At 44.7% G+C, this 24,286-nt stretch overlaps 1 protein-coding gene across 1 annotated transcript; it reads left to right on the plus strand.

The window, feature by feature from the left end:
• The first annotated feature begins 667 nt into the window (after positions 1–667).
• On the plus strand, positions 668–23,922 carry PARP12 (poly(ADP-ribose) polymerase family member 12). Its single transcript, XM_056847437.1, has 12 exons — positions 668–993; positions 4,456–4,591; positions 5,789–6,053; positions 8,696–8,794; positions 9,730–9,853; positions 11,825–12,008; positions 12,775–12,895; positions 14,314–14,410; positions 16,145–16,232; positions 18,507–18,637; positions 21,379–21,530; positions 23,585–23,922. The coding sequence occupies exons 1-12, from the start codon at positions 668–670 to the stop codon at positions 23,842–23,844; spliced, it is 1,983 nt and encodes a 660-aa protein (XP_056703415.1). The 3' UTR covers positions 23,845–23,922.
• The last annotated feature ends 364 nt before the right edge of the window (positions 23,923–24,286 follow it).

A 24,286-nucleotide genomic window follows, 5' to 3' on the forward strand; every position in this document is an offset into this window, starting at 1 on the left:
GTGCGCGTCTTTTTCTTTACATATCGCTTAGAGCACCGGTTCCCAACCAGGGGTCCGTGGACCCCCAGGGGTCCGCGAGAACTAAATTAAGGTCCGCGAAACAAAGTTATAAAGCCATAACAAATTAATCTTTTCAATTAAAAGTTCTCTATTATAAAATATATATATTCAAACATTATTCTAAGTTTCATGTTGAACTAACAGTTATGATTAAAGTTTATTTTCAAATCCTGGGAATTTTTATTTTGAACCTTGGGGTCCCTGCACCGAACAAAAACGTTAGTGGTCCCTGGTAAAAAAAAAAAAAAAGGTTGGGAACCACTGGCTTAGAGAAACCAGCGAGGGTGGCCCACGGTGGCAGCGTCAACAGAAACCCTCGGCTGTCCTTTGCTGTTTTTTTTGTTAATCTCCCCCCTTTTCCAGGGTTGCCAACGGATCCGGAAAAAACAAACGCTGGGCCTGCCTGTTTGAGCTCGGGGCCCAACAAGCCAGCCCCGACGCGGGGCTCCGGTTTGCCAAGCGGCGCGCCCACGCCCGCCTGCCCAGCCGAGCCGAGCCCAGCCGCCCGGGGCGTGGCTGCGGACCGCCCGGCCGGCCAAGCCGTCGCTTTCGGTTTCCTTTCTCCCCGGCTGGGAAGGGCGAGGGAGGCGAGGGGCCGCTTCCCGGGATGGAGGTGCCCCTGGGCCGGCGGGCGTGGCGGGAGGTGTGCGCGGCGGGCGGCTGCCTGCCCGCAAGCGAGCTGGCTCGGCGGCTGCAGGTCCGCGACGGCTCCGGCCGCCTGGCCCGCGCGCTGGCGGACGCCAAGAGGTTCGCCCTGGTGGCCCGGGAGGAGGCGGGCGCGGCGGCCGGGGGCGGCGAGCAGCGGGTGGCGGTGGGCATCACCGGGGCGCGCCTGTGCAAGGAGCACGGCGGGGGCCGGTGCGCCGGGCAGTGCCGCCAGCTCCACCTCTGCCGCTACTTCGTCTACGGCGGGTGCCGCCATCAGGGCACCAGGTGAGTCGGCCGCCCCGCGGGGGCTTGGGGACCCACCCTCGGGGCGGAGAGCGCGGCGCGCGACCCGCCCCAGCGCGCACTCCCCGTCCCATGGGATCTACTCTCGAGCAGGCGCACCCGGGGGCGCAGCCTGCGGCTCCGATTCCCTGCGCAGCTGCTTGGCCATTGATGCCTTGGGTTTGCTCCGGTGTCGATGCGCATTTCCCCCACCTGTACTCTCCAAACTCTTGGAAGGTTTGGCATTGGCTTTGCCACTCTTTAGATGCACTTTCCCCCCCATCCATAGTCTCCAAACTCAACAATAAGCCGCCAGGCAGAGTTTTGAGACTTCAGACGGGGGAAAGGGGCATCTAGAGAGTGAAATCCCAATGCAAAACCTTCCATGAATAAATGGCTCTGCGTGGGGGCTCGGATGGGGGAAACTGGGCACCTAGACAGCGGCACATCCAAGGCGAAACCTCCCCGGCATCCATGGCCCGAGTTCCCCGGAGTTCCGCGGGAACGGCTTTAAGAGGGGGGCGTACGCATGATAAAAACACCGGAGGCGATGGATGAGTCCGATTCGCCGGCTCCGAATGAAGGGGCGGTTCCGTAATAGTTCCGGATTTAAAAGCGGAAATGGTGCGCGGTGGGGCGCTGGGCTCGCCCCTCCCCCATCGTCTTAAATGGAGATAATGCACAGTGGGTGGCCGTGTTGGTCTGTCTGCAGTAGTAGAAAAGAGCAAGAGTCCAGTAGCGCCTTAAAGACCAACAAAAATATTTTCTGGCAGGGTAGGAGCTTTCGTGAGCCACAGCTCACTTCTTCAGAGACAGCTAGAATGTGTATCTGAAGAAGTGAGCTGTGGCTCACGAAACTCATACCGTGCCAGAAAATATTTTTGTTACTTTTTAAGGTGCAACTGGACTCTTGCTCTTTTCTACTGTCTTAAATGGAGAGGTTGAGGCTGTTAGCCCAAGCACGGATGTTTAGTTGAAACGGCTGTACCTGTGGTGCTTTGACTGCCATAGATGTTTTCTAAAGTTAGCGTTACTGTATTTCATGAGCATAACGGCGCAGTGACGTTGACCTTTGCGGAGAACGTTTCTGAACATTTTCCACAATTCTGGCTCGGGAACGTAGTGTTGTTTTTTTTTAAATCATAGTCAAAGTGCTTAGGTGTGTATACTGTTCCGTAAACTTTTTGTTCCATGACAGAACACAAGGAAATAAAACTCAGGCGAACACATGAAGCTGCCTTATACTGAATCAGACCCTGGGTTGATTAAAGACAGTGCTGTCTACTCAGACCAGCAGCAGCTCTCCAAGGTCTCAGGCAGAGGTCTTTCACATCACTTACTTGCCTGGTTCCTTTAGCTGGAGATGCCGGGGATTGAACTTGGGACCTTTTGCATTCCAAGCAGATGCTCTACTTCTAAGCCACCGCCCCTCCCCAAAAGTGAGCCTGGACAGCTAGCCATGGCCGATCAAGCATGACTAGATAACATAAGTATAACTTACCATTCTTGGAAGAGTTTTTGTATTTTATTAGGGTATCAGTGCAGTGATGTTGACCCTTGCAGAGAGATGAAAACTCATCTCCCTCTCCCAAAAAGTTCTGAAGAGTGTAGGTTGTCAACACAGAGCACATTCCAGTGGGTTTTCCAGGACATTTAAAATTAAACCTATTACGATGAAACCACATCCAGACTTTCCCCCTAAGGAGCGCTTGTCTTTTGCAATCCTTTCGAAGGGAGGCAAGACATTGCCCCTGCTGTGCCTATTTTTTTAAAACTTTCTTCTAATTCTTTATTTGATAATGATGGGGGTGTTCTTTATTCTTTCCTCTATTGGTTTACAACAAGGGTACGTTTCCACACTTAATAATAAACAGGAAGGAAAAGGAACCTGGAATTTGACTGGATGGAATAAGCTGTAAGAACAACCCTAAACAGCTGTACCCTTGGATCTATGTAATGTTGCTCGTTCCCAGAAAAAGTGTTGTTAGGATTACTGTGTTAAGAAGAGCTGGTTTTTATACGTTGATTTTCTCTACCTTTTGAGGAGAATCAAACTGGCTTACAGTCACCTTCCCTTCCTCTCCCCACAACAGACGCCTTGTGAAGTAGGTAAGGCTAACAGAGCTTGAAGAGAACTGTGACTAGCCCAAGATCACCCAGCTGGCTTCATAGGGAGGAGCGGGGAATTGAACCCGTTTCACCAGATTAGAGTCCATCGGTCCTAACCACTACACCACAACAATGAGCATTGCTCCAGTGGAAGTGGAGCGGCCCCTTAAAAACAAACTAAACGTATTCTGGTGTAAGCTTTAATGAGTCTCAGCTCGCTTTATCAGCTGTGGGGAAGGCGCAGTGGGTCATGCTAACCTCAGACCAACTGCAGCGAGTCAGGAGGCCCAAGGCCCTCTTCGGAAGATCTGTGGGAGAGACGTTGTTGACTTTGCTCATAGAAACATCCGTGGCCAGGATGTGCTCTATCTTTGTGTAACCTCTCCTTAGGAGTGCTGCGATCCTCTTCTCTTTGTACCTGCCCCTTTCTGCAGCTAATGTAGTGGGGTCCAGCCCACAAAAAGTGACACCACAATAAGCTTGCTAACGTTTGAAGTACCTTAAGACTGTGCTGCTGCTTCTTTTTTGGGGGGGGGGGGGCTGAATCAGACAAACACCCCTACCTCTCAGGATGGAATTGAAAGCATCCTAAGAATCTAATGAGATTTGCCTGCTTTGATTCCTTATCCGTCTTGTAAACCTGGTTATGAAATGTGTAAGGAAAGGGAGTGTGTGGAAGATTTCAGGGGAGTTTTTTTTGGGGGGGGCTTGGGTTCTCCCACATCTTCTAAAGTGACAGGTTTGTGAGGAAAAACTCCCTCCCCCCCCCAAGGTGGCTACAAATTATCCCTCTGAGAACAATTAAGCTGTGAGCAACTGGACTCAAGTTTCCGTTTAGAAGTACTTCCTGCTCTTCAGGGGAGACCAGGACTTGGAAGCAAGGTTCCAAAATAAAGACCTTTTTTTCTACAGCCTTTGGCGGTGTTTTTTCCTTTAAACCGAAATCATTACATTTTAGAACTGATATGGATATACATAAATATGCTCATGAAATTATACGCTTTGTTCTGCTAAAAGCAAAAGTTGTCTCTCATCGTTCTTTCGAGAGAGCCCCTGAATGTTTTTCTGAAAGTATAAAAGAGAAAAACAGACTGCCATCCATCTAGTGGCAGGCAGCTTCTTTCTTGACTTCGATATGATGTATTTTCAATTGTTTAAAACACTGTGGGACAATAAGGAATCTCAGCTTACCTTGGAGCAAGCCCCAGTGAAACCGTGAGATATTGTTTGGGTTATACACGTATAAGCATCATAGTGTATGGCTATAAATCATAAATATATATGCAAATGGCTTTAAAGAAATACTTGTGCAAATTGATGCAATTATTGACATGCTTTAAATGTTTTTCTATACAGGAAACAATGCAGATTCATCCATGACATTCATTCACCACATAATTTGAGTGTCCTAAAAGAGCATGAGTTGGAAAATTTGAGCATTGAAGAATTACGTCAGCTGCTGCTTCAGAATGATCCTTCGTTCCTGCCTGAGGTGAGGTTTACTGAATATGACTGATGCTTCCTCTAAAACTGAATATCAAGTCAGAGGAGGAACAAAACTGACTAGAACAATAGGAGATGGGAAACCTAGGGCAAATCCCCACTCCGTTGCTCAAGTTTGCCCTGTGACTGTGGGACAGGTTTCTCTCTCTCAGTCTAACCTACTTCACAGGATTTTCACTGTGAGGATAAAATGGAAGAGAGAGAGAACAATGTAAGCAGCTTGGGGTTTCCATTGGGGATAAAAGGAGGGTATAAATATCTTAATATATAAATGCTCATCTTAAAAAAAAATAAGTCAGATGCTAATCCTTGTACTTGTAAGTCTGTGTTTGAAAACAGAGTGGGGGGGAGAAAAATGTAAAAAACACAGAATCAACCCCAACTCTCTATTTTTAATCTTCGTGACATCTTGACGCCTATAATCAGGACTCCTTGAGGCATGATGGGACAGTGTTGTATGAAGAACACTTACCTGCCTATCTGTTCCATGTGACATCTGTCCTGTTTAGATGGACATAAAGTTCCATGACAGAAATAAAACTCAAAAGCCTGGTCCTTTGGAGGCATCATGACTAGATAACATAAGTATAACTGACCACTAATCTTGAAAATTTATCCTGTACTGTACTTAACTGTATGTGTTAGCATGCCAAATAACTGCAGGTGGCTGGTAATTTATGCCCTTGGCTACTGATTAGCACTTGGTTCAGGAAGCAGAAAAGGAGACCAATGCTAGCCATTTCTTGTGTGATCCATCTCTTGGAAGTTTACTTTCTAGATATTGTGGATTCATGGTACTGTCAGAACTCATGTACAAACATCTAAACGTTTGCTTACCTATTTTTGCATCTTTCGTTGGATTGTGTGTAAAGTGCCATCAAGTTGCAGCCGACTTATGGCAACCCTATTTGGGGTTTTCATGGCAACAGACTAACAGAGGTGGTTTGCCAGTGCCTTCCTCTGCATAGCAACCCTGGTATTCCTTGGTGGTCTCCCATCCAAATACTAACCTGGGCTGACGCTGCTTAGCTTCTGAGATCTGATGAGATCAGGCTAGCCTGGGCCATCCAGGTCAGGGCGTTGTATATGTTAGTGGAATGTATTTCTCATTTCCTTGGATTAGTAGTATCTAAAACCTGCATATTTTAAAGGTATTCTTGTATCCATGTTCTCTTTCTGTTCGTAGATATGCACGTATTATAACAAAGGGGATGGACCCTTTGGTTCTTGTACCTTTAAGAAGATCTGTGTCAAACTTCACATATGCCAGTACTATCTCCAGGGATCATGCAGGTTTGGGAGCGACTGCAGACGCTCACATAACATTTTTGACTCTGAATGTTATGAGAAGTTGGAGAAGTGGGGAATGAGCCAAACCCTGATTGGTAAGCTTCCCTTGATCTACAGGAACATGTATGACATCATACATAGCACAACATCAACTCGCAAAGGTAGAGTATTCATTTTATTTTTTAAAATGTTTACATAGTGGGCCTCAGGCTTGCTTGTGTGTGTGCACATATGACCATGAAAACCACAAAAACAGAGGGCAACATTACTAATCAGTAAAAAGCAACCCACAATCAAATGCACCTCAGACGTCACTAAAGATACCGTAGTCAGTCCAAAGCATGCCAGAATATTACAGTCTTGTATGCTTCCCTCAACATAAATAGGAAAGGGATAGAGCTCAACCCTGTCTGTTGGTAGACCATCAAAGAGTGTTGGAGCAACAGCTGAAAATGCTTTGGAACAGGCCTCAATTGATTGAACCTCTCTGGGGAGATACAGAGAGAAGGAGCTAGTAGGAGGAAAGATGCTGAAAACATGGCAGGAGCTACTCTGCCAGAAAGCACAACTGCAACTCCACTGTTTCCTGTCTCAAAAACAGAGGTGGTGTTTTTGGTAGACCTTTGAAGAAGAGAAGAAGAAGAGCTGGTTTTTATATGCCGATTTTTCTCTAGCTTTTAGGGGGAATCAAACTAGCTTACAATCACCTTCCCTTCCTCTCCCCACAACAAACACCTTGTGAGGTAGGTGAGGTTGAGAGAGCTCTAAGAGAACTGTTACTAGCCCAAGGTCACACAGCTGGCTTCATGTGGAGGAGAGGGAGAATCAAACCCAGATTCCATCTTTCCTAACCACTACACCACGCTAGCTCCCAGAAGGTGCACGCCGGTGTTAGTGGCCCCAGCGCTGGCGTGCAGGCCCGGACACTGATCCCTGGCCACCGCCATGGCAGTGCTGTGCCCAGATGCCGCTGCAGTCTCCCGCTGGCATCCGGCTGCTGGCACAGGCTGCGGCGGTGCCCCGGGAGATGTTCCTGTGCCCCGGGAGGCGTTCCCGGGGCGTTCCTGCGCCGCCCAGGGGGGCAGGGCTGCCATTTGTTGGCCTCGTGAGCCATTTCGGCTCGGGAACGCCCCCTTTTTTTTGCCGCGGTGGCGTATCTCCCGTGCAACCCTCATAGGGTTGCACGGGTTTTTTGCGCCAGGCGGAAGCTTCGGTGGTGCAGAAACCTCCTTAGGAGGCAATGCTGCTGGGTTGCCTCCTAAGCCCAGTGCAGGCATTCCTCTCAGGAATGCGCTGTGAGACACCAAGTCCAGACAAAATTTCAAAGTCCAAAAGGCAGGTTCTCCTGGCCTAACCCAGTCAAAAGGTGACTCAATAGAAGGGTGCAAACTAGAATGAAGGATCTGCCTTTATGCCAAACTGCCTGCAATTGGCCTAAGTCTAGTTCTCCAATCAGATGTGTTGCTCGCGAGGTGACCTGATCAATCAGGTGTATTGTTGGACACATGACCATGTACTCTGCAACTGCAAGCCACCTTCCCCCACCCAGGATTCCATGTGCTAATGAGATGGAACGTGAAGGTGAAACACTCTCCTGGCTCTCTGCCCTTGAAGCTCTCGGGCCTGCATGATCTCATTTGCTCCTGTGTCTAACTCCAGTCTCCTTATCTCTCTTTCTGAAACTGCAAAATCATTAAGTTGCCAGAGGCAGGCCTTCTATGATTTTATTAGGCCCAAAGCCTGAACCAAAGTTCTCAACAATCAAGAAACTGCGAGGCTAAGCCAGTATTTTGATGTACCTTGCCTAGGAGGGTCCACAGATAGGCCAAGGCCCTCCCTAACGTTGCTTTCTAGTACTGGTATTCAAAGTTTACCACCTCTGGATATGGAGATTTTCTTTAGTAATCTTGACTAGTAGCCATTGATAATTATTAGTCATCAAGGTTAGCTCTATCACTGGCAGAAAATTCTACAATTATTATTACTTGTTGAATGAAGAAGTACTTTCTTTTGTCCCGTTCTGAATCTGTTATACATCCTATTGCTGTTGAGTTGAGATGAGCTTTAGAAAGCAGTGCAATCTAATGTGGGAAACTTGAAGGTTTTTGACAATTGAAGTTGTAAAAAAATCTAGAAAAGGTCCCATGGAACAATTAGAGGTATACACACAAATGCTCCGGAGCAAAATGAAACAGGTGAGAGGTGGGGTCTGAGGACCTCAGGTTTTTTCCTTGAAAAACTTGGGGAAATTTTGTGGGGAAACCTAAAATGCATTTCTCTTTTGGAATCAGTGAAATGCGTTGTAAGACAAGGTTTAACTCACACTCAAATGTGTAGTATGAAACAATACCCAGAAAAAAATCTCCCCCCACTCATCAACATTTCTAAAAATGACCCCTCTGGTCATAGGATCAAGAACACATGTGGATTTGTATTATATTTGAAGTATTGTGTGATTTTTTTTAAAAAAATTGTTGCCTAAATTGTTAATTGGTCAGGTTCTGGTAGCGTCTACTAGCCCTTCCAACATATTATGATGTGCTTTCCTGCACATTTTTACTGCCTTAACTAAAGGATAATGTTGGGATAGAAGAGATCTGCACCACCTTGGTTATCTTTCCAGGTTAATCTGAAGAGGCTTTTCGCCATGCTTTGAAAGTTATCTGATGGCTGCTTTTTGGATCAGGCTGCCTTCCAGTTACATTGGCTAGGAAACGTCACAAGTCTCTTTGCCTTCCCTTGCAGCGTTTGACTGGGGTCTGTTCAGCTCAGGACTCACAGCACATGTTTTCTTCTTTCTCAGCAAGAAAGAGCAGTGGTCAGACCCCATTGACGACAAACAGCGATGAAGAATCAAATATGATTTGCTTGTACCACATTAGGAAAAGTTGTAGCTTCCAAGGTAAATTGTGATGCTGAAGACCTGGGTGTGTTCCCTGCTCTACCCCCCGCCCCCTTAAATTTTCTTCTCTGCCTTCTAACTCCAACTCGCACCGCTGTTTTGTGTACTTTAAAGATGTTACCACAAAGAAGGTGAGAATTAAGTCATGGGATTTATGTAGCTTTGAAAAATTTGTAGCGTTTAAAAATCTGCCAATAGGCTTAACTCCTTCTTTCACTTATCACTGTTATTGAAGCAACCCTGTCTTTGGGGAAAGAAAGCCAGTAAGCATTTGGGACATGGTGCTTTGTTTTTTTTTAATTTTGCTACCTAAATGCTGTCACAGTAGCCTATAAATGTATGTCATCTTCCAGTGAGCGTTTCTTTGATGCTGTGGGAGTTTCAGTTGAATTCTTAACCACATTTAGGAAAAAAGGAAAACCCATTAAAATGGACTGAATCTTCTTATCTTACCTGAATCTTCTTATCCACAAATTAAATGGGAGAAATCCACAAATTAAATGGGAGTAATCCCTCCTTCCTGCCCTATGGAGGGACCCCTGAAGGTTCAAAGGGACTTTGATCGATGCATTTCTGCTGGGTCCGTGTTCCTGTGCAGATAAAGCCTTTAATTAAGTCTTTGTTTTGAGCAAGAGTTTTTCCTTTGGTGGGAGCAGAGAAAATATGCATTTCTCTGTCAGTATTCTCTGACATCATTGTTGGGGCATCATGACATTTTAAAGTCTTGAGGTTTTGAGTCCCATGTCTTTGGTTTCAGTTAGACCGAAGAAGCTTTTTGGGGAGCATCCATAATTGATATGAATGAAGGCCACTTGGACCAAGTAAAATGTGCAGATTGCTTGACCTGTGTAATGTGTCATTTAATTAGCATATCTTACTTAAAGCCATTTTTAATAGGTCATATAGGTTTAACACTTTTTAATTTTTCTGTCTAGATAAGTGTGTCCGAGTTCACTTCCACTTGCCATATAGATGGGAAATCTTTAATGGTGTCCATTGGAAGGAGCTGCCTCTTATGGAGGACATTGAAAAGCACTACTGTGACCCCTTTAATAAAAGGTACAGATTCAGTCTGGTTCTAAAGGTGCTATGCTTGTCTGGTAAAATGCTAGTCTGGTTCTAAAGGTACTAATCAAATTCCCTGCCCTACAGAAAAAAATGTCAGATCCTTCTCTAGTATTTCCTGCTTAAAATTGGTTTTGGTGGACATTTTTATTGTGATTTTAGATTATGTTGTATTTTTATGATTTTATTTACAGGGGCAGCCCAATCCTGAAGGGGGGTGGAGAGATCTTAGCCACTACGAAGGCAAAAAGAGACGATCAAAAATTTAAAAAAAAAATTAAAAAGGGAGAAAATCTCCCATTGGCTACAACGGGGCTGTGCCACCAAAAAAGGTGGCGAAGCCCTGCCGCCACTCAAGAGAGTGTTCCCGGGTTGTAAGGGCTATGGAAGCTGCCTAAAGACATCTCCCTCCCCCCCGGGAATGCCAACACTCCATGCCAGCATAGGCTTTCCCTTCCGGGAGAGTCCTGCCAGCATGACTGGATTGGCAGCAGGGTCCGGCAGCACCCGGACGCCACCATGTTTGCTCCGGTGCCGGTGTAGGTGCCACCTTATTGCGTGATAAGGTAGCACCTACGCTGACGCAGGCTCACGCCGGCTCCAAAGGAGCTTCAGCCCCCTCCTTCAAGTTGGTTTGAGCCTTTATTTGTGGTGTGTAAAGGGACTAAAGACCTGCTCTGTGTTCAATACCTTTTTTAGCTGCTCCGGTCTCTTTCTTGGCATTAATAAATTTGTGAATGCAGAGTGGTGTGGTCATTGTCCTATTTTGGGCAACAACCAACCAAGTGATAAATTGGGGCTCATCATCCAGTGAAACGCTCAGAATCGGAAAAAGAGTGATGTACATTCATTTTCACTAAGTCGTGCTTGGGTTTTATGGGCCCAGTTTGATTTGCTTTATGACAGGGTTTTTCCTTAGTAAGCTTGGCTTTGAAGTAGTAGGGTCTTAAATTATGGCATTTTCCTGTATTGTACTGTTGTACTTGAAACAGTGCGGAGCTGAAAGGGGGAGAAGAACACATGAAGCTGCCTTATACTGAATCAGACCCTCAGTCCATCGAAGTCAGTATTGTCTACTCCGACCGGCAGCAGCTCTCCAGGGTCTCAGGCAGAGGTCTTTCACATCACCTACTTGCCTAGTCCCTTTAACTGGAGATGCCGGGGATTGAACCCGGGACCTTCTGCATGCCAGGCTCTACCTTGAGCTACAGCCAGGGTGCTGTTTTTTTCTTAAGCCTTTTCATTGTGGCATCTCATATATAATTCCCCCTGCCAGCACCAAGTTACCACCATTTGGTGATTTGGGGGGGGGCATGCAAAAAAGGAATTAAAGTGTTCACAAAGCTGAAGTGTACCTACTTCCCACCACACATTTAGAGGCAGTATTCTCAGGTTCTTGGCTTTCAGGCAGCAGTACTACTCGGCACTGAGAGGTGGTTGCCAGCCTTCCTAGGAACTGTAGCTCTTGTCAGATTTGACTGCAGACTTGTACCTGGAGGCAAGTGAAGCTAGCCCAGAGGAAGGATGTCTGCAGTCTGAGTTGTTTGCCCTCCACGACAACGTCGCACAGCCAAACCTGACTGGCTGTGTAACATTAGCTATCTTCCTTGCAGGAAGAAGTGAGTGGGAGGGGAATGTTATAAAATCAATAACTGTTAGGCACAGCTTATTGTGTGAAAGGTAAGCTTTTTGGGGAGGGTGTATTTAAACATTCAGCCCCTTTCAAGTGCCCCCCCTTTATGTCAAAATATTAGCTGCCAAATATTCAGAACAGCACAGATCTGAAATATTGTTTGCAGTGAAGACCACTGTTGGTTACAAGTAGAATAACAGGTTTTCATGTTGGTTTGCTCAAGCTTACCATTTTTAACACTTTTAGAACTAAGACATGCTTTTCTGAGTGTTTGGGAAACTTTCCAATGAAAGAAGACACACACACCTCTTTTTTTTAACCTAAATGTACAGGTTTAACTGCAGTGGTGTTGGAAAACTAGTCATTGATTTCTGCAGTATGACGTGTGACTCAAACTCAGTCAGACGCCTCTCCACAGCATCCTCAGTGACCAAGCCTCCTCACTATATCCTTACTACTGAATGGCTCTGGTACTGGGAAGATGAGTATGGGGTGTGGCATGAATATGGGAAGCAGGTAAGTAATACCGTGTAGCTATAGACTGAAATAAACATCATGATTCATTCCGTATATTCTGAAGGTCTACTGGTATGTCAGGCTGTTCCAGGAGTTAGCCCCACTTTAAAGGTGGCTCTACCTTTGAAGGTAAGGTAGATGGCCAACAAGGACAGGACCTTCTCTGTGGTTGTGCCTTATTTATAGAGCAGTCTTCCTACGGCTGTTTGGCATGGACTTAATGGTTTTTAGGCACTAGTTAAAAATATGGTTATTCCCCTAAACCTTTAATGCTGTGTAAATTATTCAGCTGTTTGATGTATTCTGCAATAGTCTTCTCAGCGGCTATGTTTTGTCCTGGTTTTGTTCAGATGTTTTGGTTCTGTTGTATTTGGATTGGTGGTGTAAGCCCCTCTTAGGTTGGAAACTAGTTTGGTATCTGAGGCTGAAAATTCAGTTTGTGTTTCTCTCTCCACCAATTAACATGGGGCACAAAGAGCCATGGAGTTTTCTGCATAATCCTAATTAGAAAAGAACTGGCTGTATGGGAGAGTATAACCTTGGGTTAGGTCTATCTCTGCTGTTTTTAATGGCTCTGAAAAATTTTCCTCACTTGGTTGGGCCACCCCATAAATACATCTTGAATTGTGTAGCAAGTATTCCCACGATGACAAGCCCAGTCTTGAGCCCAGATAGACCCCACGGGAGATTACTTAAGCAAAGTTTGGAATGTGTGCCTTTTGTGAGATGGTCTGAAAACATCTTTTGTTTGGTTCTGTGCTGGCAGGATGTTGACCACGATGCTGCCTCAGTATGCAGCCTTGACCTTGAGAAAGCCTATCAATCTGAAGCGTCTCCAACACTCAACTTCACAGCCGGGAAGCACAGCTATGTGCTTGATTTCAAAAGTACGTTCCTAATGGTCTTGAATCCATTTAAGTGTGCAAAAACAGTGCATGATTAAAAACATTTTATATAAAGCTGCTTTAAGGGGGTTTCAAGGCCTGTATTGGCCAAAGTTTTCCGGAGTCTTTCTCAGATCTGCTCCTTGAATTCATTTTCACAGGGGATTGAGCCAGGGGCCTTCCCTATGTGAAGCGTGGGCTGTGTCACTGAACTAAATCAACAGAACGAAAAGAAAAGGCACTTTCTTAGGACTACTTATGAGCTTCTTTATTTCTGGCTGGTTAGACGGTGTGACTGTTATCCTGGGCACCAGACACCACCCCACTGGATTTTTCCTGTCACACAGTTCCCTGCCTATCCCGCTGCATTGTGTTTCCCACTATGGAATCAGAATGGTTTGAGGAGATACGTATTGTGCATTTGTGCCCAAACTTCCCGCTATCTGATTTTAACTCCCCAGAACAGAGCCCCTATTGGCTGATACTCAATGGCTTTGTGTTGCCGTAATGTATTTCTGTGTGCCTCCTCTCACAGATGGCTTACTTGATGGTAATTTAGTCCATGTAGAATAGACCTCAGTTGGAGGTTGTTCTTCTAGAGTTAAAGTATGTAATGGTTCACATTAGGCCCTTTTTCTCTGTTCGTCGAGTGCATTGGTTCCCAACCTTTTTTCACTTGTGTACCCCTTGGCAGCCCATTTCCATAAATTGTGCCCTTCATATTACCAAAATGCTTAGATATGCACCGGTACCAGCGCGACAGCACTCAAATGTTCGTGAAGCGGAGGAGAGTAAAAGCTGAGCCTGTGAGGGGCGCGCCACTGAGCATGCGTGCTGTAGTGGGGCATTTGCAACACATTGTTTAGGGAGGTACTCCCCACCAACGGCAAAAATAACAAAGTGAAAGAGTGGGGCTTTTCTCCGCCACTCGTCATAACGTTCAGTTAATTTCACAACTTTTGACTTGTATCTTGTCTTACACTGTTGATGTATGTGCCTTTTCCTGCCATTATTCAATTTTTATTGTGTACCCCTAAATGTCCTGATTTGTACCCCTGGGGATGCATGTACCCCAGGTTGGGAATCACTGGCCTAGTGCATCTTAGTTGGGTTCAGCTCTGCTTTCGGTCTGGTTCTAAGTCCATCATCATGGACAGTATCAACCAGGGGTATAGTTTCAAAGAGATGTGGGACTCAAGCAGGCATCAGAGGAAGGTGAAGCGGCCTCTCAAGAAGCAGCTTCTGTCCTTGGCAAATAAATAGCATTAAAGTCTACCTCAGAACCAGATTTATCAATTCATCTAAATAGTGAATATAAACCTGGCATTTGCAATGGTGTTGCCTGCAGAACAGATTATTGATTACAACAATTTGCAGTATATGTAAAGGCTGTTCCGTTTTTCTGGTGTGTTTTTTTAAAGCCATGAAACAGAAAAACCTGCGTTACCTGACAGAACGAGATGTTTCTAGGCGACCTAAGTTTGTCTCTTTAAAAGAAATAGAGAAGAAGAAAACCAGGTTGGTGATGAGTGTGTGTTTATTTAGAACATTTGTATGCTTGGGACAGCATACTGCTTGGGGTCCTGCTTGGGGCAGCGTAGGATTACAAATCACAGTATAGAAATAAGCCATTAGGCACCAGCAGCATGAAAAAACTATCCATAAAACCGAAGCAGATCATTAAAAAGCTGGTACGATAAAACTCCTAATTAAAAAGCATGGGTAAAAGGATATGCTTTAGCCTGACACCTAAAAGAAAGTAATGTAGGTGCCAGGTGAGCCTCAAATGAGTGGGTGTTACAAAGGTGAGGTGCCACCACAGAAAATGCCGTTTCCAGTCACCACCTGCCTCACCTCATAAGGCAGTGGCACAGGGAGCATTGCTTGAGAGGCAGATTGTAACTGTTTACATAGTGTGTGTGTTACAGAGCAAGTGAACAGTTTATAACTGGGGGGGGGGGGTGATTAAGGCATTTGTCAGTAGTAAGGTTGCCAAAAGCCAGTAGGAAGAAGAGTTGGTTTTTATATGCCAACTTTCTCTGCTACTTAAGGAAGAATCAAACCGGCTTACAATCACCTTCCTTTCCCCTCCCTACAACGGACACCCTGTGAGGTAGGTGGGGCTGAGAGAATATAACTAGCCCAAGGTCACCCAGCTGGCTTCATGCATAGGAGTGGGGAAACCAACCCAGTTCACCAGATTAGCATCCGCCGCTCATGTGGAGGAGTGGGGAATCAAACCACTGCTCCAAACCACCTCTCTTAACCACTATACTACGCTGGCTCTCTTGTAATTGTAGGTATGCTATAATTATAAAAATATTGATCTCAATAACAAAGCACACTGGAATTTAAGCTTTAAATATAAAGAAGGTTCACGGGAGTGTTTAGGTTTCTTTCAAAACCTTATAATTGTCCTACATATATTTCTGATGTGGTTGTTTCTTCTATACCTGCTAACACCATTTCAGCACTCAAGTTTTCTTGAGATATATAGTCCATCTAGGGAGTGATCCTAAACAGATATACTCAGAAGAAAGTCCCACTTTACTCAGTGGAGGTTAATCCCTGGAAAGTTTTCTTAGGGATTGAAGAGCTGGCCTAGTTTTGATTTGTGATAGCTCAGGTCTTCTCCTTGAATTTTTTTCCAGCTCTACCACCTAATTTTTTTGATCTGGAGGTGTTAGTTCATGCATGTATATAACTATATAAAGAAAGGAAAGAAAGGGAAAGAAAGGAAATCAGTTTCCTTGTATTTATCCGGAAAATGATGGAAGGGGTGGGGAAAAGGGTTGTCATGCGTGTAATGTCCTCAAGATTTTGAAATGGGTCTGGAAGAAAGTATGACCTACATTGTGAACTGTAGTCTTTTGTTGAGCATCACAGGTACACCACGCTACACATGTACACTTCATAAAAACTTCCAGGCCCATTGTTAGTCCCAGAGAGTTTGGGCAATTTTTAGGTAAAATGCAGACGATGAGGGGCATTTTCTGGAATTGAACAGGGCACTGTGGAACTGAACCATGTTGGGGTTTTCAAAGCCAAAAAAAAGTAGATCTCCACCGCAGGTTAGCTGACAAATCCTGCAGGTGCACTATGCTGAGCTTACATTTATGTTATGTTTGAAGTTTGAACACATTTTGTTATCATAGACATTTGTGTGATACTCAATTTTTTTCATATTCCCCCCCCCCATAAAACTATAAATGAGCGGCCTTGTTAATTATTCTTTCTGTTCTTGTGTCAAAGAGGGGCTGAGTTATTGAAGCAAGGCCAAGGACCTACAAATATTCCAGCGCATTGGGACCAGTCCGCCTTACCAGAGCTTGGATGTAAGGTAAGGTGCTGTTAGCTACATGTAGCCCAGCGGCCCCTGAGTATCGCAATCCTAAGTATCACTTGTTCCCTTCTGGGTTTGTGCGTGCATCTGAGTTTTGCACTAGTATTGTGGAGATGTTTTACAAATGGTGTTTGGCTACTGCCAAAGCGAAAAGACAGACTGCTTCCTTGGGTGTGGTTGAAAGATGTATGATGCAGCCACCTTGCTTGGAACCAAGCAAATGTGGCTGTATGGGACACTTTGAAGGTGCCTGCTGTATACCACCTTGAGTCTCACAATGGAGGAAAAGTAGAATCTAAATGTAAGACATAAATATTGAACTTGCGTCCCTGCACTCAAAAGTATTCAGATTGTCTAATTGGTAAGGAGCAGTTCAGTCTGAATACTTCATTTTTAACCCAAGCGATGTATTTTGCTAAACATTCATTTGTATTTCTACTCCCATCATCAATCCAGAAGCGTTCCTGATATGGCTTGTATAAAATGCAATTTTAGATGCCCAAATTGTTAAACCCCCCCCCCAAATGCAGTAAAAAACACTAGTCAACCATATTATCAAAAGAGAGCATACCAATACTCAGGAATGGTCACCACAACTAGTTTATCCCCTCAGTTTTTCCCAGTTACTAAAAACCAAGAGGATGGCTGTGTTCCTTAGCAAGGGAGCTTGAAAGCAAAGGGGTGACCTGGTCTCCTATATTCTAGAAACAGTACAAAGTCCTATGTACCAGTGGTAGAAATAAGCTTGTGTGTACACAGTGTGAGCAGTGGTTCCATTCAGCTCTTTTTGGGGGGTGGGGAATATCACTAGCTACTTACGCCACCGTAAGCGGCCCCAACGCCGGCAGTGCCACCCCAGGGACACCGACAGGGCCTTCTGCCGATGTCCCACCGGCATAAAGACCTGTGCCGGCATTCCCAGGGCGTGCTCCCTGCACCCTTTCAACCCGGCACGCCTTTGGCAAGAATGGCGTTGCTGCGCCTGCTTTTTAGCTGGCGCAGCATCGCTCTTCTCCATGTGGCAAAGAGCCCCATTTAAAAAGAAGAAAGCTGCAAAAAGGCTTTTTTCAAGGTTTCGGTAGGCGGGGAACTGCTTAGTTAGGAAGCACCCTGGCTGCGCCTCTGCAACGCTTGCCCCGCATGCTGAAAGCTCAGAAATGGGCTGCATGTCATTTTCTTTTTTTGTGTAAAGTCTTGTGATGTTTTGTAGGTGTTGTATTGTGATGTATTTTATGTTTTGTTTTGTATCTCATTAAAATGAAAACAAACTTTTTTTAAAAGGGGGGGAGGGTTGCCATATGTTGGCTGCAACTTGACGGCCCTTTACATACACACAAAGTCAGATAGTGGCATAACAAGGGATTGGGGAGGGGGAATTATAGGAGATGGTTTCAGATGTCTATGCACTGGCCAGGTTTAGTAAAGTTGAGAAAATAGGTCCTGTGCCTGAGCCAAACATTCTCCTACTTTTGTGCTACCACTTTATCCTTTAAAGACTTTATATTTCTTATTAAATACATGTGTGGGCATGACAATTCATATCCTTGCTGAAAATAAGTAATTGTAGGTTAGAGCTTGGGTTTTTTTTTAGTCTTCCATACAGTCTATAGCTTGTTCTGCCCAGTCGTATTCTAGGGTTTGTGACGAGGTTACTGTTTATATTAAGTCACTGAATAAATTTGTGTTTGTAACCAGCGTTGACCTCTGTGTATTTGAGAGCGTTGTAGGTAGGTGCCTTGGTCTTCAGAACAGTGGCTCAAAAGCCCTCTGAGCACAGATGGCACAGTGCTTGTATTCTGTACCATATTTAATACAGTGCTGCTGCTAAAGAAGAATGTATTAGTAGAAGTCATTCAGTGAAACTTGACATTGTTTGTCTTCCTGCAACTGTAGGTGGTAATTAGATAAAAGATGTTGTATTTTTTTTGAAGTCTCATAAGACCAGCACAGCATCAATTTGTGTGGTTTTGGTTTTGCTTTGTTTTTGTTTTTTTAAAGGTGTGTTGGAGGGGGTTAATATGAACTTCATGGAATAGGAGGACGATTCCAGGGTATTCATCCGGGCTTGCCCTCTTTAGAAAACATTCTCAAGGTCAAGTCACAGATTTGGGTTAAGTATGGCCAAATCTGTCTTCGCACAAAATAGTTCTGTATCGACTCTGAATCGGTGGCTTCTTTTGCTTAATGCTTCACCACAGAGTTTCTTCTAACCTTATTTGAAATGGTCTTTTGTTATACAGATTGCCATATCTCTTTTTTCCCCACTTGTAGCTGATCACCCTTCTGTCATCGTCTAATGAGTTCAGAAAGGTCCAGGTGAATTTTGAGCGCACAATGTCCAAGGCAACAATTATAAGGATCAAGAGAATTCAGAATCTGGCTCTCTGGGAAGTGTTTCAATGGTATGTGCAGAATTCCTGCTCTGGTTTTAGGCAGTCTGGACCTGCTTAAACCTTTTTCTGCTGCTTAACAGAGGTCTTTGGCTGAATACTTTTAGATGGCTAGTTTAAAATCAAAATTAAACCATGGATAAAAGATGAAGTAGTATGGAGTCCTGTTGGAATTCTCACTTGAATTTGGATGCTCAAGTACTTTCTCCTTTTTGGTTTGATTTTTGTTGTACTGTGGGTATGCTGGGATTCATTCTGCATAGAATTCTTCAAAGGAAGTTGGAACTAGACGCCGGCAGCCAACATGCGTCCTGGAACATCTGCTGCTACTTCTGCACTACAAATCAGAAGTATACTGTATATGCATTCATGTTTTTGTGTGCACTTCACCAAGGGGTCCCCAATCTTTTTGAGCCTGTGGACACCTTTGGAATTCTGAGTTAGGGTGGTGGGAGCAACCACAAAATGGATGCTGTGGGAGGCGGAGCCAAGCACAAAATTTCAGGGAGTGAGGTAATGCATTCCTCTTAATAACGCTTCAACATTACAGGTGGAAGCTCTGCTTAACAGGATGCCTTTTTAAGTGAGCGTATTAAAGTATTTGCTTGTTTGCGCACAGCTTATTTCAGTCATACCGTGAAGATCCTTGTGCTCTAGTGACAGCTGCTGCCAAAGCATTTTTTTTTTCATATTCACAGCCGGTCAGAAGCCCTGTTGGGCAAACTCCTCCATGGATCCACCCACTTTCTAAAAACACTCGACAGGCAACAGGAAAGGTGTTTGCAGGTGCCATGGTGTCCATGGGCGCCATGTTGAAGTCCCCTGACCTAGTCTTTCCCCCAGTTTCTATTTCCATAGCCATAGACAGCCAGGGGGGACAACCAAGGCAGCTTCCCTGTGCCAGTGGGGGTGGCACGGGGACCCCCTGACTGCCAGTCAGCTGCCCATGGCTTCTCTGCCGTAGCTGCCACTACAGAGGCAATGATACTGAGAGGTGTCACTCAGGCTGTGGTGGGCAGCCAACTTTAGGGTGGTTGAGGGCCCACCAACTGTCATCCTGCTGATTGCCCACCTCTGCCCTCAAGCCGCTGTTTCATCCCTCACCATCATGACCTGTGGCGTTGTGGTGGGGGTGGCAGCTGAAAATCAGCTGTGGGTCACTGGGAGTGACCAGCTTCAGGGGATCCGCTGCCCGTGCTGCCACAGTCCGTGATTTTGGGGCTCCACCCTTGACTTTTGGCCTGGGCCCCTGAATCATTAAGACCTGTGCATAGCCAAGATTCCAGATGTGCGTTGGCTGATTTTTGTTTTGTTTCTTTTGTTATAACATGGAATAGTAAAATCGCGTACAACGTTCAGAGAAGCAGAACCTACGGTAGCTAATTATGGTGCATGTAAAGTTTTGCTGTTAGTTTTGTTTTTGAAACCTGTTTTGTCGTTTGCTGTGACTGGCTGTCATTCAGGAAACCAGTGTCTAATTATTGCTAAAATCCAGAAACGTGTCATTTAATGCCAGACTTGATAGGTTGTTATTGTATTGCTCTCCAAATAGAATGGCTTTCCTGATGGCTGCGTAATCAAAATATGTCCCTTTTCAGCTGGAGAAAGAAGAGTGTTACCTTCAGATCCTTCAAAAGCTTTCATGACCTGGATCATGCAAGATCATAGTTATTGGAGCTGGCCACAAAACACTGTTAATGATGAATTGGTGTCAAGCCAGAGCTTAGGTATATGTGAGGAATAATTAGTGAAAGGGACTTTCCTTCATAATGCAAATCTTGATTATTGAGTCCCCAGAGTGAAGATACTATCACTTTCCATGTGTTAATCAGAAAAAAACGTGGGGAGGAACTTGCTAAACCATTGAGTGTTCTTCCCGCAGCATACTACATTCACAGACACAGTATTTTTAGATTTAAGGTGTGCCCCTTTGGAAAAGAAAGTGATTCAGATTAGGCTTTTAGTACCTGTGTTAACTGCTTATCACTTCCTGTGCACACAAAGCCATTCAATAGATAGGAGAAACCCATCCTTCCTTGTTTCTCAGAGTTGCCTCTCCACAGAGGCCATATTTTTGCAAAACTAATATGTGCTCAAATTCAGGCTTCTTCGCACCATCTCTCCATAGAAAATGGTATTTGCTTCAAATAAAAGGAGGTTTCAATTTTGACAGAATTGGGACAGGGAAGCAGGTAACAAGGTACTGGGGAAGGAGGAAGATAATTTTGTACCAAGTGGCTTTATTACATGTTTGTTTATTTTTATTTTGTTAGGTTTCTAGGTCGCCCTTCCCTGAACAAGTCCAGTTCAGGGCTGCTTACCACCATATAAAACAATCACACAAGTCAGCCCATAAAAATAATTTCTATACCCTCGCTAAAATCCCAGCCCCTTCAAACCCTAGCAGCAACAGATTACAAATTATTAATAATAACAGTAACAACCAACAATAAAGGTAAGGAAAAGAGGGGAAGAGGAGGGGGAAGCCAGCCACATGGGAACAGTTGCTGTCCTTGACCGTGTGCCTGGCAGAACAGCTCAGTTTTACAGGGCCTGCAGAACTCCGTCAAGTCCCGCAGGGCCCAAATCACACTGGGCATAGCGTTCCACCAGGCCGGGGCCAGAGCCGAGAAGGCCCTGGTCCTGGTTGAGGACAGATGCTTTTTGGGCCAGGGCCATGACTGTTGGGCCTTCTGAAGGAAGTAGACTGCTTCTCTGTCTTCGTTATTCTTGGTGCCGTTTCTCATTGATAGGCAGAAAGAACAAATGAAGAAGGCAAATGGAGGAAAGGACGTAGATGAAAGACTGCTGTTTCATGGGACGGCCAGAAACCATGTTGACCCTATCTGCCAGCAGAACTTTGACTGGAGGATCTGTGGAGTTCATGGGACCGCCTATGGCAAAGGTCACCTAATTCTGCACCTTGTACCTTTCCTTGTCCACAGTGATTTAACTGGAGACACCTATGTCTAAGATGTGATATGATCTTTTATTTTATCTAAATAGATAGTTCAGAATTTCAAGATCGATAGAGGCATAGTGACTTCTAAAATGCCTGGGGGGTGCTTAATTAAATCTGGAAAATGATACAAAAATTAGATGAGATTTCAAACACTTTTGAAGAGTAGACTAAACATGGAAAATGGGAGGATTGGCTGATGATGATAATCGTATGGAGGCAAATGTACTAGTAGAACTGACTAATTAGAGGTGAATTGCAAACAGAACATGAATTAGCAGCACATTATAGCAGAAAATGTAATGCCAGTTTTAGCTATATTAAGAAGTAGTTTGAAGGTTTGGAAAGTACCATTCTGCTTAGACTTCAAACATACTCATTTGACGTATACTGTTCAGTTTTCACGACTATGGTTCAAGATTTGATAGGTTTTAGAGCAGATCTTTTATGAAGGCAGAAGGAAGTGGTGTGTTAAGCTTAAAAGAAGATTAAGGTGGGGAGGGAGTATCGTAATTGTTCAAATACTTCAAATGCTGCTAAAAAGAGAATTACCCATCCTTTACTAATGTCCAAGTTAGATTAGTACAACATATTAAGGCGCTACTGGACTCGTATTATATAGTGGGAGGTCTTACAGTATTTAGAAAGCTCATTTGGTTCAAAATAAAGTGGCCAGGTTGTTAATGGAGTCCTCCAGATTCAGTCAGATTTCATTAGTGCTTCCTCTTTGGCTATTAGTTGCCAAGCACGATTCAAGTACCGTGTATCTTCACATGGGTAGCTGTGGGACCAGGACCTGTTTGATGGGGACACCCAGACTTTGGAATACAATCCTCAAGCCTATCTGCATATTGTTTTTTTCTTTTAAATGCCAGATAAAAAATGTTAAGTGGTAAGACAACAAGATAGACACAGGTTAGTGGTCATGGAAGTTTACTAATAATGATTGGTGGAACGAGCAGCTTTGGAAAGCTGCAGAATCATGTAGAGCAGAGGTTCTCAAAATGGGGTTCAGGATCCAAGTATGCATTGCAACTGCCTCACAGTTGTGTTTCGAGGCCAAGAGGGAGGAGGAGGAACAGGGTGAGCTGGGAGAAGAGACTTGATGGCAAATGTGGGTTTCTCTTTTCTTAATGTGCACTGTGAGCTGGATCCCTCAGTTGGGTCAGTTCAATCTCAGGTTGTTTTTCGAGTGCTATATGGTCCTAGTTTGTCTGGATGATTTCAAATTGGCTTGATGAAGTGGACAAGCTGCTTAAAAACATGGTGCCCACCACATCTACATTCAACCCTTTGGGCCCTTTTATATCTAGGCACCTTGGGTGGGTTGAGTGGGTCTGGGAGGTAATAAACACCTCTCTAAGGAGGGTGGCCCTGACCTGGATAGCCCAGGCTAGCCTGATCCTTGGATGGGAGACCTCCAAGGAATACCAGGGTCATGATGTGGAGGCAGGCAATGGCAAACCACCTCTGAACAAGTCTTGCCTTGAAAAAGAAAAAGGAGGGTAATGTTGTTTGCCACTTTGAAATGAAGCAATTTTGCGACCCCTCTTGAATAAGGTTCCCCTTGTACTTGAAGGTTGCAGCTGATCTGGTGGTCACAGGAGTTTAGTGACAATAGTCTATGAGACCTGTTGCCTGACTAGCTTGTCTACTCTGAAGTAAGTCCGAGTCTAATGGAAGTGTCCCTAGAAGTACTCCAGCCTTAGTAATGGAGCAGGCTTATGAGACAAAAACATTCCACCATTTAGGGTAAAGGGTTTTGAATGAGGCGGGATATGATAATGGCTGCATAACATGCAGCCTCTGAATTGAGCAGGATACCTTATGACTTTGGGGCTGCTTAGAATCTACCTGGTGGGATCTATTTAGGGATTTTCATTTATGGATTTAGGGATCTCTGTGAGATTTTTCACTTGTTCTGCTGTTCCAAGTGATGTTACAGGAAGTGGCCTTACTGTTCTTTCTTTTTCTCCTTCCACTCCCCATTCCCTTTATAGGAAGCTACTTTGCAAGGGATGCTTCGTATTCTGATAACTACTGCAAACAGGATTCCATCTCCAAGACAATATTTCTGGCACGGGTATTAGTGGGGGAATTTACCAACGGTTTACCTCACTATCTCCGTCCTCCTGCCAAAGATAGCCAGAACACTATTTTCTATGACAGCTGTGTGAATAGCACCCATAACCCGTCCATCTTTGTCATTTTTGAAAAGCATCAAATTTACCCTGAATACCTGATTGAATATTCCACTTAGGTTGAACTTACTGTAGACCATTGGTTGCTTTTCTTTCTGGTTTACAGACTACCTTGCAGAAATCTAAATGAAGACTCTTTCATAATCAAACTAGTCCATACTTCTGTAGATTTTTTTTATATTGTTCATTTCCTCCCCCCCCCCCCCGTAAGGTCACTGCATGCTTCATGAATTTTTACTTAATATCCTCAAGTTTCAGCGAGGCTGGCGTAGAATATACCTGCATAGAATGGCATTCCTTTAACAATTTCTCGCACAACTTCTGAAGTATCTTTTCCTTCATCGCCATGGATCGGAATATTTTTGCAGTCATGCATACGAATCAGTCGCTTCCACAATTTGGAGGCAGCTTGCCATGAACCCGTACTGTAGAGAGTCTGTCTATAAAACTTCAGGTACGTAAGGCCACAAATGCAATTTGGCGGGGGGGGGGGGCACTTCC

The sequence above is a fragment of the Euleptes europaea genome, chromosome 3, assembly GCF_029931775.1.
Source record: "Euleptes europaea isolate rEulEur1 chromosome 3, rEulEur1.hap1, whole genome shotgun sequence".
Classification (NCBI taxonomy): domain Eukaryota; kingdom Metazoa; phylum Chordata; class Lepidosauria; order Squamata; family Sphaerodactylidae; genus Euleptes; species Euleptes europaea.

Excerpts from the sequence above, each read along its gene's own strand:
- PARP12 (XM_056847437.1), top strand. The coding sequence starts at position 668 with ATGGAGGTGCCCCTGGGCCGGCGGGCGTGGCGGGAGGTGTGCGCGGCG. Across the intron at positions 6,054-8,695 it reads CACAACATCAACTCGCAAAG|CAAGAAAGAGCAGTGGTCAG; the intron begins GTAGAGTATTCA and ends CTTCTTTCTCAG. Across the intron at positions 9,854-11,824 it reads TGTGACCCCTTTAATAAAAG|GTTTAACTGCAGTGGTGTTG; the intron begins GTACAGATTCAG and ends CTAAATGTACAG.